The 16,242-nt window shown below is 38.8% G+C and overlaps 1 protein-coding gene across 4 annotated transcripts in view; it reads right to left on the bottom strand.

Annotated features, from left to right (window-relative positions):
* Positions 1–646: 646 nt before the first annotated feature.
* The window catches only part of AdoR (Adenosine receptor), a 165,726-nt gene continuing 150,130 nt past the window's right edge, over positions 647–16,242 (bottom strand). For 3 of the 4 annotated variants that reach the window (XM_065218984.1, XM_065218985.1, XM_065218986.1), the window contains 3 exons: positions 14,507–14,715; positions 13,913–14,444; positions 647–1,814 (listed from right to left, as the gene is read on the bottom strand). In XM_065218984.1, the coding sequence (XP_065075056.1) occupies positions 739–1,814; positions 13,913–14,444; positions 14,507–14,715 (1,817 nt within the window). In that variant the 3' untranslated portion in view covers positions 647–738. The remainder of the gene's footprint in view (positions 1,815–13,912; positions 14,445–14,506; positions 14,716–16,242) is intronic. The other variant, XM_065218987.1, reaches the window with a different exon arrangement.

Raw genomic sequence — 16,242 nt, 5'->3', positions numbered from 1 at the left:
AAAATTGTTTGTTGGGTAGTGGCTTGGATCTCAAATGCTGTGCACCATCGTCGATGTCATCGAAAATTCAAATGGCGATATCAACATAAATTCGAGAGCTCATTTTGGGTGAAAGCCCAGAAAGGTAAACATCGAAAACAAGAGTTTATTATTATGAATTTATCCTATCAACCCGCCTCATATATGAGAACAACCGTGGCACAGTGAGATCGAACGAAAACTCCAGCAGCAGCACACCCCAACAGTCCATGATCGAATCGCAAATCAGACCCATTAAGAAGATATGTGAAAGCTCTGGCCTCTGGCAGTTGTGTTTATATATTTGTCGATTCGTTTTAGAATCGGTAAAGTAGAAGTCGATAAAGGAGAATATTGTAGAATATTGAACTATTATGTGTTAAGCTATTGATATCACCAAATGAGGCACATAGAATCCAAGTGTGTCACAATTCAAATCCATAGTGTTCAGGCATGATTCATAGCATAAGATTCACACATGAAATGGATGTGTTTCACAATAAGCGCAAAATTAAGTGTGAGACACATGATGATGACGTTTGGAATTTTTTGAGTGCAGGATATACATTAAGGACCATGGGTGAATAGTGAAAAATATCAGTGATATTGAAATTAAAACGACCCTGAATGAGAGATATGGCTTTGGTTTTATTTTTTCCTATGACATCAGAGAAGAATTAAAATAGTTTCAATATTTCACAGTTACTCATTTTCGTCGATTCACTTGTCATTAGACAACGATCGCTTGTTGAACTTAAAACTACGCACCCGCTGTTTTGCACCACTGGAACTGAACAGCTTGAAAAGGCTGGAATGTGACGATTCACCACTGTCTACCATAGTGATAATCGGTGACAGCGGCTTCGGTGACATGTTCGTATGATGAGCACTGTTAAACAGTGAAAACGATTTACTAATAGGACGATTCCAGGAGGCTGTCCGTGGGGTTCCACCAGGCAGAGAAGAGTTTGGACTAGAGACATGTTTGCAGTGTTGATTGTTGTTGTTGACGGTATCGACTAGATCGAAGCTGCGGTGGTTCGCACAATCACCGGCACCACCACCACCACCACCACAGTTGACGCTATTATTGTTGGTGCTGTTTCGCGACATGTGCTTAGCGAGTATTCGAGTAGGGGAATGGTCCTCTATTAGGTAGACAGAATCGGTCATCGATTGCATAGCAATGCTAGCGTCCTGCAGAATGCAGCACGTGCTTCGGCTTCTACGTTTAGAGGTTACAATATTGTACAAGGAGCTTATGTTTCTATCTTCTTCGATCGGCCGAGATGGAAAGTCCAGCGTCTCATCAGGACATTCGTTTTCTATTGCATCCGCATTAAAATCCGTCCCAATGTCTTCTAAATTTACTTCCAAGGACGCTTGGTCTACACTCTCGTTATTTTCAACCTGCTGTTCTTCGGAATCGCTACAAATCAGTACCAGTCCTCCTCGATCTTCATCTTCGAGGGATTTTCGATGGCCGCTATCTTCGTTGATACTGGACACCTCAGCTATGCCCCACATTCTGAAAGTACCTCGATGGCCATCTCCCATTCTCGGTTCGTACCGCTGTGGAGAAGAACAGTTGGATTCGACCGGGCTGGCACTGATGGCCGAAGTGCTGATTACAACGTTCGGTGATCCGGGATCCGACCGGGTGGTACTGATTAGTCGCTTTTTGTTCAAACTGTTGAATGAGGCTCCGCATTCCGAATGCTCCAGGGAACGTGGCTGTAGCAGCTCTGACTGTTGCCGGCGCAGTTGCTGTTGCGCGCGAAAGTAGACGGGAGAATCTGTAATTGAACGATAGGGTAGCGTAAGTAGATGGGTTTCATTACATATATGTATCTGAGCCTGAGCTGGATCGAACTGAGTGCTGCGTTTTAGGGTGCGTAATTTGGTTTGATGGTTAACACAACTGTAAGATTTTATGCATTATTATACGTTGTAGAGACCAAACAAAACAGTTTTAGTATACCGGACGATGCTTTTGTTTTCTCTTTAATTCGTTGATTAATTTTATAATTCGGGATTTTGATAATTGAAATCTTAGAGGTTAATAAAATCTTTATCCCACTACTCTTCAATATGGATGGAAGGACATCCGGAATCTTTCAATCTACAAAAAGAGCGATAAGTTTGATTGTTGCGGGCTGCCTACAACAAAATGCCGCTGTCTATCATCGATAGCAAGATAGTTCGTGGGACAACACCGTCAAACCGACATTAATGATCATACAAATTAATAAAAAATTTCTGATCAAAGCACAAAACGGACATCTGCCACGTTCGTGGAAAATATTTATCCTAGCCACGACCTCGCGTACAAAATTTATGAGTTGGTTCGTGTCTAATCTATTTGGGGATTGAACTAGCATTTTCACCAAATGTACTAGAATGTTTTGGTTCTATCTTTTTCACTCTACTCAAAACTGAAATGCATAAAAAATGACAAAATGATACACTCTTTGCACACTGTCACCCAACTAACAATTTTCGCAATGTAACCGCTTTACTCATTTCATTTCTACAGCCTCAAACTGTATTCAAATGTTATACGATATGAGGAAACCTTTACTCAACTTCTACACAGCAAAAAAATAATTTTGATATCACATCAAAGTGGATGCACTACAATCATGTCGAAAATTTCATGTAATTTTTATGACCACATAAATAAACAAATGCAGTAAAAGCAGCGTAATGTCAGTTCATGCATTGTATTAATGATAATTTTGTCCTTTTTAGCAAGTAATATTACACCATATTTTCGACATGATTGTAGTGCATCCACTTTGACGTGATATCAAAATTATTTTTTTGCTGTGTATACAAGCAGATTTGGCGAACTTAGTCAGCTACTTATGGCTGTTGTGACGGTTGGGACAAGCTCTTATTGCATATCTATTTACGCTTCTATACAGTTGTTATCCTGCTGTTTAAGTTGTGTGTGAACTTGAAAGGCGCTTACTCAACCTTTAACCGATTATCCAATAATCACTACACAGCTTTCTCTTGACGCCAGGCTAAATATTGTTCACGTTTTTTTTTTGTGTTGGAGGAATTAATCATGTTTATTTTACTGCGAACCAATTAATCGAAATTAGTTATAAGCACACCACCATTTACACTGTACCGGAACCTGGAATCGAACTCGAGACGACCGCATTTGCGAACCTTGATACTACCAACTTCGCTACGCCAACACTTTGAACTGACGTAAACCAAAATAGATGCCCTTCTACAACACGATCGCTGAGTAGAGGCTTTAAAATAGTGCACATGAATCACTTTTCTCAACTAGTTAATTCAACTTTGTAAAGGAGCGGAGTAAAAGCTGTGAAACTGCACACGTCTAAAAATAAACCTAGTTGACTGTAAAAATACATCCAAAGTAGCGCTAACACAGTTTATTAGTTGAATACAGGTTGTTCCGTTGTTGAAAAGGCACTTATGTTGTTTATGCTATTCAGCAAGAGTGGGTGGGTGTGTAGAAGCCATCAAGTAAGTAATATATTCGCTTTATTAGCATTGTTTTAAAGCTACAAGTTGAAAGTTGATTAATATTTGCATAGAAGTGACATTAGCGTTTATTGGGTGATGATAATCAGTGCGACTGAGAAATTGAATGATGGTTGTGAAAAAGTTTAGTAAACGCTCTCTAAAACTTTTTTGCTAGCTTCTGCTTGTAGCTGTATCTGCAGCTTTGTTTCAGCTACGTTACAGCACAACGCTAGAAAAGTTGGCTTATAAAGCTGAAAATGTTGTCTATTACAGCGAACCACATTATTTTAATTGATTTCTTCACCAGTTAGTCGTCTGTCACTTCGTTTGTGCTATAAGATAGTGTATTCATGGTCACTTGTGGTTTGGAGTTACTATAGAAGCAAGCGATCAACGAACTGAATGATGACGCTATGTCAGAAGTGGAAAGCAATAATGATATAATCTTCCTCCTTTTTTGTCGTGACAGGCAGCCCGTGCGACACAGCTCACTCGGGGTTGTAGAAGGAAACGAGCAAATTGTTGGAAAGCTGCTTCACGAAGTAAAGCCGAAGATGATACACGTGTGTTAAGGTGATACTCTAAGGAAGCCTTAGCGTGAAACTTCAAAGGCACAAATGTCAGCTTCCACAAAACATACTGTGCTACTACAAACAGAGAGTAGCAATTTCAAATTTGTATATTTTGTGAAAGCTGACATTTGTGCCTTTGAAATTTCACACTAAGGCTTCCTTAGAGTATCACCTTAATGGGATTTTTTTTGTTATGTCTTTTCTCGATTCAGATCAAGCTATGTCCTCATCCGTGTATATTGCAAAAATCAGTGTCAACATCACATAAAGCAATCAACGATACAGATAAAACGGTTTCTATGACTACCATAACAAACTCGCTCTGTAACATAGCTCGATCGGAGTGGTAGAAGGATACTGATATATTGCTTGTCTGCATTTCAGTGTCAACATTTCAAAGGGGCGTAATTGCTTTTGTAAACAATGGCTTTGGCCGTCGATTTCTCGCGAATAAAAGCTCACACATGAAAATTAATAAAACCAACAAGTAGAAGAATGTTTCCTCCACCAGCTAGCATTGTTAATTTGGAGGGGTGAGCTTTAATTCGCGAGAAATCGACGGTTAAAGCCATTGTTTACAAAAGCAATTACGCCCCTTTGAAATGTTGACACTGAAATGCAGACAAGCAATATATCAGTATCCTTCTACCACTCCGATCGAGCTATGTTACAGAGCGAGTTTGTTATGGTAGTCATAGAAACCGTTTTATCTGTATCGTTGATTGCTTTATGTGTTTGGATTCGCTGTATAGAAGTATACAATGTGACCATGAAGCTATAAAACATCTAAACGCATAATTTTATATTATTTGCACCTGTGTTGCGCACAAGTTGCGCATGTAACGGCGTCGCCGCTGAAGAAAAAAAATGCGACGTTATTTTCATTCGCACATTCAACTTTATAGATCCAGAGCGGATTAATCTACAGCAACAAATTAATTTTAACAAAATAAGAGACTGGAAATGCTTTATTATTATTCTGGAATATGCATAGTTTTTACAAATTTTAAATTCGAACAATTTTATTAAATTCTGGACCTAAAAGTTATAATACTTCAAAATATTTTCATGAATGTGCAAATTTTCATTACGTCGAAAGTAATAAAGGTAAACGAAGTCGAGCTATCAGTGTCAATCGATGCTCCTGCTATTACATTATATACTGTTCGAATATAGGATCACATCCCATTTTAAATTTATTTACCAGTCAAATTGCTTTTTGACGTAATCACCTTCCGATCAAAATAGTTTTCGATGTTACTTAAGTCACCCGATTTCTATGGAGATGCCGTTTGCCTTAAGTAACAGCGCTGAGAAACCCGTGAAAAGTGTACGTTCGTCGTTTCGCTTTCTCATTATTAAAGTGAATAAATCGAACAGTTTGTTGCTAAGATGATTTCGGTGGTCCTAAAATGATGAATGGGCTGCACGTAGGGAGACGTAATTGATAATTCTCCCGAATATCCTGGTAAATACACTTTGACTTAAGTAACAGTAGTGGTTAACCTTAAAATTACAATTAAATCTGGAAATAACTCCAGGAGATCTTCAAAGCTATTCCGAAAAGAATTCCAGGAAAGTTTACAAAACAAATTATTAGGAGCAATGCAAATGAATTCTTAGGAGCCTCTCAATGTGCATAGAATTAATCACTTCATTCGAGCAGTTCAAATGACGTTTACTACCGCTCGAACCTTGAAATAAAACATCATTTTGAGATTTTTTCTTCTAGAACCACGAGAAAACTAGCCAACATTTGTGCGTTTCATAAAAAAAATAGAAAATAGTTGGTCCAGTTTTGTGAAATTGCTGGTAGAAAGTCACGCCGAAACTGCTTTCAGGTTCAAAAGGAAATCTGAAATGAATTCAATGAAAATTTTGAGAATCTTTCGAACGGATTTCTTACGGAGGAGAATTTCAAGCTAATTGGCGTTGACGGCGACTCTGTAGCTCTTTACTCCTATGAGAAAATCCATAAACAAACGTCAGACTGTGCGTGAAACGTGGCGGACTTTGTACTATCCTTTCACTCCACCGAAAATTCCCATAAGAAACTGTCTATATTTGCTGGAAGAGCAAATTTTTCGACGGTTCCGTCAACGCCAATTTCGAGGAAAATTCAAAGTAAATTGAAAGCTACACACTTAGAAAAATTCATGTAAATTTAGGTGATCTGAGACTGACGGACTGACGTATACGAGCGTCAATTTTGACATAAAATGTGAAATTCAGCTCAATCAAACGTTCTTTTCGTTGAGTAACGATTTTTTTTTTCAGTCTCGGAGCACTTAATTTTACATGGCATGTTTGTTTAAGTCTCATCCTTTATGTGAAAAATGGATTTCGTCACTTGTAAAATTAAATATTTCTAAGCGTGTAGTTCTAACCAAATTTTGAGGAATATTTCAATGGAATTGATTGCGAGATCGGAGTATATTCTGGTGATTCTTTTTAGAGAATTCAGAGAAGCGTTTCAAGTAAATTTCTACACTAATAAAATTCCACACATTTCTATTGACGAATTTCCATGTGAGATTCCACATGATTTTCATGTGACCACACATAAACAGAACCCACTCAGAAGTATGCATGACATTTATGCATCAAATGAATAGTATGTGTGGTCACACAAGGCTTTTATGTGTACACATGTTAAGTACACACTTTTTTTTCTCTGTTCGGGACCTAACACTACTGCGACCAGTAAATTGATCTATTGTAGTATATCCCGTGTCCTTAGTTTAGTGCATGTCATATTACTCCATCGCTATTGAGAAATGATGAAGTATTCGATTTTTTACAGTTGCCACTCTTGCATTTATCGCAAGGATCCGACTCTAATTGAAAGGTCCCGCTATTTATACCCGTCGGAGTGTTGAAACACCCTCCAAAGGCGGCGCGAAGATGTTGCTAAGGAATCCACGCCCTTTATCAGTCAAAATTGGATTCCTTAGCAACAAAATTAAGGTATGACACCGATAATGACCATGCATCAGAACCCTAGTCTTAACCACTTCAAACTAGGGAACAACGAATAGAAGATTAGGAATCACATAGATGAAGACAACTAACTCATTTTTTTCCTTGTTTCAAGATCATCCTCGGTAGACAAAGCCGAGTCTTGTCACTATCAACAACACAGCAAAAAATAATTTTGATATCACGTCAAAGTGGATGCACTACAATCATGTCGAAAATATGGTGTAATATTACTTGTTAAAAAGGACAAAATTATCATTAATACAATGCATGAACTGACATTACGCTGCTTTTACTGCATTTGTTTATTTATGTGGTCATAAAAATTACATGAAATTTTCGACATGATTGTAGTGCATCCACTTTGATGTGATATCAAAATTATTTTTTTGCTGTGAAGGCATAAAAAGTAACAAGGACTAAGATGTGTTCCTTGGATTACTGAAAAATCCTGTTCCCCTAGTCAGGAACTAGTGAACAACGAATAGAAGATAAGCAATCACATAGATGAAGACAACTAACTCATTTTTTTCCTTGTTTAAAGATCATCCTCGGTAGACAAAACCGAGTCTTGCCACTATCAACAAGGCATAAAAAGTAACAAGGACTAAGATGTGTTCCTTGGATTACTGAAAAATCCTGTTCTCCTAGTTTGAAGTAGTCAGGACTAGGAATCGGTGGTAGATCTTACATCCCGTAACGTACCACGAAAAGGTGATCTACCCACATTACGGGGCAAGAAGTACACACTTAGAAATACCTAATTTTACACGTTTTTACTCCGAGACTGAAAAGTTCGAAAGTACGTTTGATTGAGCTGAATTTCGAGTCTATTATGACTCAATTTTATGTCAAAATCGACGCTCGTATATGTCAGTCTCAGAGCGACTAAATTTACATTAATTTTTCTAAGTGTGTATGTACCGACAAATAGATATAATTTGTTAATCACATTGGAAAAAAATCAAGTGTGGGACACATGAAAAAATTCTTTGAATTTTTCTTAGTGTAGAATAATACCACTGGCAAACCGACATGAAAGTACCATCACATTTCTGATCAAAGCACACAACTGACATCTGTCACCGTGTTCGTGAAAAATGTGTATCCTAGCCATGAACACGCATACAAAATGTAGGAGTTGGTTCGTGTCTAATCTATTCAGGGCAAATTATTTTGACGTAGGACTACGTCTTCAATTTCTATTCTGAGGTGCACTTTGTGAAAACCGAAAATGGAACATGAAACACAATTATGAAAGATTTTGAACATTAATAACTCAGCTGCCCCTGGACCAATTTCAATAATTTTAGCACCAATCGATCCGAAATATTTCTACGCAATGGTTCCGACTGATGATTTTCAACAAGAAACTATTGAAAAAGTGGTAATGTCAAGCATTGTCCAATGTTCAAATAAAAAGTGATTATTTTATCACTGTTTTCATGAAATAAACGTTCTTCCCAAACCCAGTCGTCAAAATCGAGTACCACTTGGTTGCAAATCATTCTGCTGGAACCTGAAAAGATATAAAAGAGCGCTGCTGTCTAGCCTCAACTAATTTTCGCTTTGGACACCGTGGTGAGCAGGCAGCAGAAGCAGCAAAAACAGTCAACTGGCTCGCCGTGGCGGTGTCAAACGTATCTCCGGTCTTATCTACGAAGTGTGCTGAAGGTGTTCCTGAAAAAATGTGATCCGTGATGCTGTCATCTACACTGAACACGCCAAGCGTAAGTGGCCATGGATGTCGTCTACGCTTTGAAGCTACGTCTACGCTTTCGGAGGTTAAATCATCACCAACTTTGACAACAAAACGGCCATTTTCAGAGCCAACAAGCTTATTACAGTAAAAAGTTGGAATAGAATTTATTTGTATTCAGAACCACATGTCCCCAATGACCACACAAAATGTTCTCCAGAGTTTTAATCTTGTAACCAAACTTGGAAGTAGGGGTGCAAGTGATTTTGATCGATTCTCTTCATCAACTTTTTCTTTAAAAAAAAAAATACTACAAATTTGGAACGCCTACAATAAAAAAAGATAGTAGATGATCGATCAATTAATCATTTTTTCAAGCTTCTACATTCATCTGACGTCTATCGGAAACTACACACAATCTGTTTTCCGTTAATTGTTCGCAGAGGACACTGCAGTGCAAAACATGTCTGATACCTCTATACATTCATTTAGATTAATATTCAAAGTCCCTCCCTTTTTACACACTCTGCACACAAAATAGCTCACCCCTCACAGAATTTCCCGCCGATTTTTATGAATGGGGCAGAGCAGAAAGTATCTTTTGTACAGAATATGTAAAAAAGGAAGGACTTCGAATGTTAATCTAAATGCATATATAGAGGTACCAGACATGTTTTGTAGTGACAGGTACTTTATTTTGTAATCTGTGAAAGGGAAATCATAAATCGAGTGTCGAGACTGTCGAGATTGAGCTCGTGAGAGAGTTTTCTTTCTCAAATTTGAATTTTCGGCTCTCTGGGGACTGGTAGTAAGCGTCTAAAAAAACCCTTTTTTATTTAATTGTATTGCGGATATCACACCTGATTCGACTCCTGCGTTAAAAATAAGTATACAGTAATATTTTCGCACTGGTCATTAAAAGTTAAATATCGAGCTTCTTAATGCTTTCTAGAGTTCTAAAGCTGTTACTGCTTTCAAATAAGTGGATTTTTAATTTTTTTGGCCTGTGCAAAAATATTACTGTGCAATTATTTTTTGCACAGGAGTCTTATTTGGTGCAAAATGCACAATAGCATGTTTAACAATAATTTCCGAGAAAAAAAACTGAACGACAAAGTCTCTGAATAATTTATTTAGATGGCCGTTCATTTTTTTTGACCTGATTATGCACCGAAAGCGAATTATTCCCACTTTTCTCAATATGAGGATTTTTATCACTTCCTACCAGTGGAACAGCGCCATCTCTGTGGAAAATGGCTGGACGATATGATTAATTAAAAGAACTAAATGCTCTTCACATTTGTTCCGTTCACTAGCGGTCCTACGTCAAGTTTCCGTTCGGGCCCCTAGGCACATACCCTTCTACTTTTTATCTAGATAACAAATTTATATGGTTTTGACAGATGGGATCGCTGCACATTTGAATCCACCGATATGGATTCTCGATCAAGAGTTAAGTTTAAGTTTCATGTCGGTTTGTCAGTGATAATACCATGAGAGTTTCGGGAGAATACAAAGCGAATGCTGCGGAGAACTCCAAGTGTATTTTCATTAGAAATCTCCGTTGAATATGAAATGGACTATTCTAAGGTCATCAGAACTGCTTGAAAGTTTCTAAAATTTTGAAGAAGTTAATTAAACTCCATTGAAGTTCTTTTGTAGTTTGAGAAACTAACTTGATGCTCACAATACTCATCATACCTTTATTTTACCTTCCATGAACTTTTTTAGACTTCCAAAAAGTTTCTTCTATTTTCCTAACGATCATGGATCTTATCTTAAGTTTTAACATTTCGCTGAAGTTCTCGAAACTTCCTCAGAACTCATATAATTTATCTAATGTTGACGAAACTGCTCCGAGGTACTCTAGTTCTTTCCTGAAGTTCTCGAAACTTCTGTAAAGTTTTGACAGTTCTCATGAAGCTGGTTTTTTTTAAAGCTTTGATTTGTTTTCCGTCGATCTTGTTTTCCGTACTGAGTACCAATGCTACCGACGTCAGGGAGGCAGCTCCCACACCTGGACCCTACCTACCGTCCCATCAGCTCATGGACCGGGGGCCAATGGCTTCACTTCCCTTCTGAATGAAGGCATGATTAGAGATTTTATGCCTCAGAAAATCCCGACGGCGCCGACTGAAATTGAACCCAGGCCCTTTGGAGTGAGAGGTAGTCACGCTTACCACTACACCACCGGTGCCACTACATGAAGCTTTTCATGTTAACTTCGTTTTTTTAGTCGTTGTCTATCAGAAGTATAGTGCAATAAAATATACCCCATAACTATAAAATATATAATGGATTTAATTCATAAATTATTGCTACAGATATCATCACAGATTTTCTGTAAAAAATACGAAGATGAAAAGATGTTTTTTGAGCAAAAACACAGATTTCACTGTGCTAATTCTGGTTACCCCCAGTATAGTAAATAAAGACGTAGTCCTACGACAGAAACATAAGCGGTAGTTGATGCACTCGTGGGGTCCATTTTTGATTTCATATGTCCTCTTAACCCTTCAAAGGAGGCTCTGCCTTTGAACAAGTTTGATGTGCATTTTCTCCGCTGTTTATTTCACGAGTAAAAAATAGGAAAATATATTTCATTATATTTTTATAACAGTATAAAAACCAACCATCACACCGGCTCAGAAGTCGATAGCAAAGAGTTCAAGCGAAGAGTCAAGAAGGAGCTCCGAAAACAAACTCCCCCACTGAACCCCCGACGTTCATTCGTTTGCGACCCACAAGTGGTGATCATGGAGACTCCTTTAATCACAGATACAGACAGGAAATTCCCCTGATGAAAAGGAATCACCATGGATCAAGGTGTATTCAAGGAGAGGCAACATTTTATTTCACTTAAAAAGTATCATCAGTACGAGGTGGAGGAAGCGGTCAAGGGTGGATATCATTCCGATTCAAGCAAGAAAGATGGACCAGCAGCGCCATGCAATTTCATCCGGTTGACATTGCTCATGGATTCATTTAGTGGGTTCGTTCCTATTTATTAATTTACTTGTGATGATGATCGTCAATAGCGTTGAACAGCCAGAAACAGTTGCAGAATAAGGTGAGAGCTTTCCATTTATTTGATTTAAATAGTTGTAAATTTAACTGCAAAGACATAGACAAACAAATATCATTTGATGTTCTGTTTATAGTCACCTGTGTATGCTACAATCAGCATTAGTTTACCAAAGCGATCCATGCTGCAAACCTTTCCCCACATTCAACATCCCAGTAATTTCTCGTCGAAGCGCAGAGGGCTTCTAGGTTTCCTTCACAGCGAGTGTCATGTCAACACATTCCTTCCCATTCCCTATTTGACCTGCATTCGGACACGGCCGGCGCTGGTATTGCTAAGTATTAGATCTGCTGTTTTTACACATTGCGGATGAATGTTAGTCCCACACATCATCTGTTGGTTCTTTGTGTAAATGCAGCTGATTTGGCGATAACAGAGCAGCAGCCGTGGGCGGTTAATCATACTCATGCTGATGCTCATGCAAGTACTCGCTTACCCAGCGCTTCCAAATCCGGTTGGCTTGGATTAGAGATAATCGCCATCATTGCCACAGCACGGTGACTCCATTATCGTGGGTGCAGAGTGGATTGACACCATTGAATGATCCCAGAAAGAAGTGATTCTGCTAGCGTACTAATCAAATTCCAATTCAACATGGTCAAATAACCCTGTATCAAAGGAATTCAGAAGTATATTATTTTGTATGGCTTCCTAGGACACATCGAGTTAATGAAAACGAGGAAACAGCATATGTTGCAGCCTTTGGTAGACTAGCAAGCTGCTACACCTGGGAGGTCCCTGTCCTGGATCTACATAATTGGCTTAAACTGCTGAAAATGCGGAATGCTTACATTCAGGAAATCATTTCTTCCGGAGGATTAAGTGGGATACCAGGAGATGTGAAGAACCACCATTGAGGAGAATTGGCGACATAGCCTGATCGCAAGGGCGTAGACAAGTTACACATAGCCAGATATCAACAGGCGCTATTAAACCGAATGTAACTAGGCCCAAGGGGTCACTAGATCAAATGAGTAATTTAACTGATTTTTAAATTTTTGTCAAACTGCATAAGTGATTTTCAAATTTGCATGGTGAAGAGCATATTCCGAATTGACTTGATAATAGTGACAAGAATCGGGTAGTGACCACCGCCGTTATGAATTTCTATATTGTATATTTCAAATCAAAAATATTGTTTATGTTCATAGATTTCACATAATCCTTTCCCCTTTGTCCTTCTCATTTTTCTTTCCCTTTTCTCTTTTCAAAAAGCGAGTAATGGCGCTATAGCCATAAGTCATAAAAGGCTAGGACAAGAGTTAGTGCGCATGCCCCAACCGTCAGAAGAAAATGGAGCATCACTTAACCTTTCTAGTTTTGATGCTTCCAACGACCAATCAATCATATGATTACCAAAATCGGAACGTACGGTACGAGATGTCCACGTTTCATTCATTTATTGGATTCTGAAGCATCGTGTTTAAATCTTCTATTTAAACAGGCCCGATGTTTTCTGAATCATCTTGCCCCTTAAATACTGCACTGTAGGCCTGGCCGTTTTGATATGTGTGACGCATCTTCGATGTGAAACATATATCAAATAGACAAGAAAAATGATGTATGTAGATATATCATTTTCCAGGATGCTTTCAAGAACTGGCTGTGTTGGTGTTAGATTAGATTAGATTAGATATGTCCTCTTAACCCTACAAATAAAATTAATTCTTGCGCTTACTTAGGGAACATGTTTTCGCTTAACCTCACGGTATAGCAGTTTCATATCATATGAAGTCAGTCTCGGTTCGTGTATCTTCTAAAGGTAGTTCAAACAAAAAAGAAACCATAATTCGAGACAAACATTTGAAAAAGGTCAATGTGCCAAATGTAAGCAATGACTTGGATCACCAATTAATACGTTAACCAATAGCAACATCTGGGTAGAAGAAGAAGTTTGCTCTACCAGATGGTGTTGTTTATTTGCGTGGGTGATTCATGAGAAATCATCCTTCATTATCATTCTTTTCATTTGGACGATTGACCCTTTTCATATGTTCGTCTAGAATAGTTGAAAATTAAAAACTTAGCACACACTCATCTCAATGTTCGTACCCTTACCGATGTAGACTTTGGGTTGCAATGAAAACCTCTTGTCCATGATGGAATGTCGTTGTGCAATCTGTTGCTGCTGGCTGGCCAGAGAAGCCCGATAGTTGAGCTCCTGGGTGGTCACATCGTACCCGAGCATGCTGAGAATGAGATTCCTTAAGGCTGCCCGGAAGTCCTTGAGATGGTAAGCGTACAGCAGTGGGTTTACGGCCGAATTCAGATGGGACAGGATTATGCAGAATAGCATAAGGAAGGGAGGGATTTGACAGTCGCGACAGAAGGCCACAATGCAGTTGATTGTGTACAGCGGGATCCAGCAGATCATGAAGAACAGCACAATGATGGAAAGGTTCTGGGTGGCTTTGACCTCGCGCTTCTGGGCGGCACCCAAAACTCGCAGCATCGTGCCACCGTGCCCGTTGGATTTGCAGCGGCCTGTTTTCATGGTCGATATCCGGATGCGGCTGCTTTCAGAGGATCGACGACTTTCGGACGAAAGCCCACCGGACGGGTTCATCGTTACGATTTGGCGAAGCTAAAATAAGAAGATGCATCAATCTGGGTACTATTTAGAGTTTTTTAAAACACAATACTAACTTGCTTAACTATTACTCGATAGATGTGTGCGTAGAATGCCAGCATGATGAGTGCCGGCGTGATGATTGTCGCAAAATACAGAAATACTAAATAATCATAATCCATAACTTTAATGAATAGGCAGGTGTCAACTTGGGGTGTTTCGTGCCAGCCAAACAGTGGCAGGAATCCGATGATGGAACCAGCCAGCCAGCACATACTGATGATAACTGTGGATGAAGCGGAAAATAAAAGGAACATTTAAATACACTTAATTACTCGTAGTATTTTAATCAACGAAATATTCATTGTCAGCACTATTGTTGCGTCTACTCAACAAAGCTGGTAACACATTCGACTACATTTGAGCTCGATTCTTTGATTATGTCTGGTGAATGCATAATGAATCAATTTACCGTGTTTATTAAAATGTTAAACAATCACTTGCTCGGTAATTGAGTTAAACAGATGTCATATAAATTGTTTATTTACAGCGTGACACCAGTATATGCCTAGATAACCGGATCCCCAGCAGAGGGTTTTTTGTTCCTAATGGATCGATTAATTATATTTGTATATTCTGCCAACTACCTCGGGTTGTGTGAGATTGTGCCGTGCGATAGTGATGCAGAGTGATAAAATGATACACACGCATGAAGAGTGTGGCTGTAATTGATTTGTATACGGAATCAGGTTCGGGTCAGTTACAATTGTGAAATCTGGATATTCACATAATGCTGATTTGATTTAAATGTAAATTTGATCTTAAAAATCCTTTACACACGATTTTCTATATTCAGATTTCTCCCGTGCATGTGATAAATCAAGAGCAAATTTTCATGACGTCGAAAGTAACACATCTTGCGTCAGTTTTCAAATAGGCCAATCTACATTGATCGATTCTCTTCATCGACTCTCTCTTTCGTTAATAAGTTGGCTGCATTGATAATTTGGGCTAATTTTTTCTACACAGTCTGTTAAAATAAAAACTTCTAGGGACAAACCCTATGGGGTTGTACGCAATGGTGACGTAGGACTACGTGGTCTTATATAATAAATCTTATTTTTTAACTGCAGCAGGAGCTTGCGTTTTGTGCAGGAATAGGATTTTGAGTGGGGTTTTCTATGTTTATACTCTTTAGTATGACGCGCTTGACATAGATGGCCCACAGCAACTCACGAAGAGCTACTGATTCCGATCAATAGCAGCGCGGTTTCTTCCTCCTTCTATGGATGCTCATGTGGCCTACAGCTCACTGCCTTTCGTTGTGTACGGGAGAACAATGTTCAACGTCACACGCCAAAAGCAGTGCGGCTGCAGCAGCTGATGCCGACGACCGGACACCACCACACACGGTGATTGGAACTGAATCCGATCAGCGGTTGAGGCCAGCCCTTATAGCTAGCTGCTTGCGGGGAGCCTTTCGTTTTGAACTGGAGAACACCACCACTCACCACGCGGTGATTGAATAAACACCGTTTGGTGAGACCGGATGGAATTCAACTTTGAAATCTGTGTTTGGAAAATCGCTTTTCGCAGGCAATCGGTGATAATTTTAATTATCATAGCAACAGTTGCACTTTCGTGCAATTTTTTAATGTGACATTTTGAAAAATGGCAAAGTCTTAAATTGACAGATGCGTACAATTATTTCTGATCGATTGGTAATAAAATTATCGAAATTGGTCAAGGGGCAGCTGAGTTGTTAACGTTCAATATCTTTCATAATTTTGTTACATATTCCAGTTTTGGTTTT

Source organism: Ochlerotatus camptorhynchus, unplaced genomic scaffold, assembly GCF_037179485.1.
Source record: "Ochlerotatus camptorhynchus isolate MF236.1 unplaced genomic scaffold, CSIRO-AGI_Acam_v1.1 ptg000096l, whole genome shotgun sequence".
In the NCBI taxonomy this organism is placed as follows: domain Eukaryota; kingdom Metazoa; phylum Arthropoda; class Insecta; order Diptera; family Culicidae; genus Ochlerotatus; species Ochlerotatus camptorhynchus.
The sequence above is the reverse complement of the archived record's forward strand: the minus strand, read 5'-3'. Positions and strand labels throughout refer to the sequence as shown.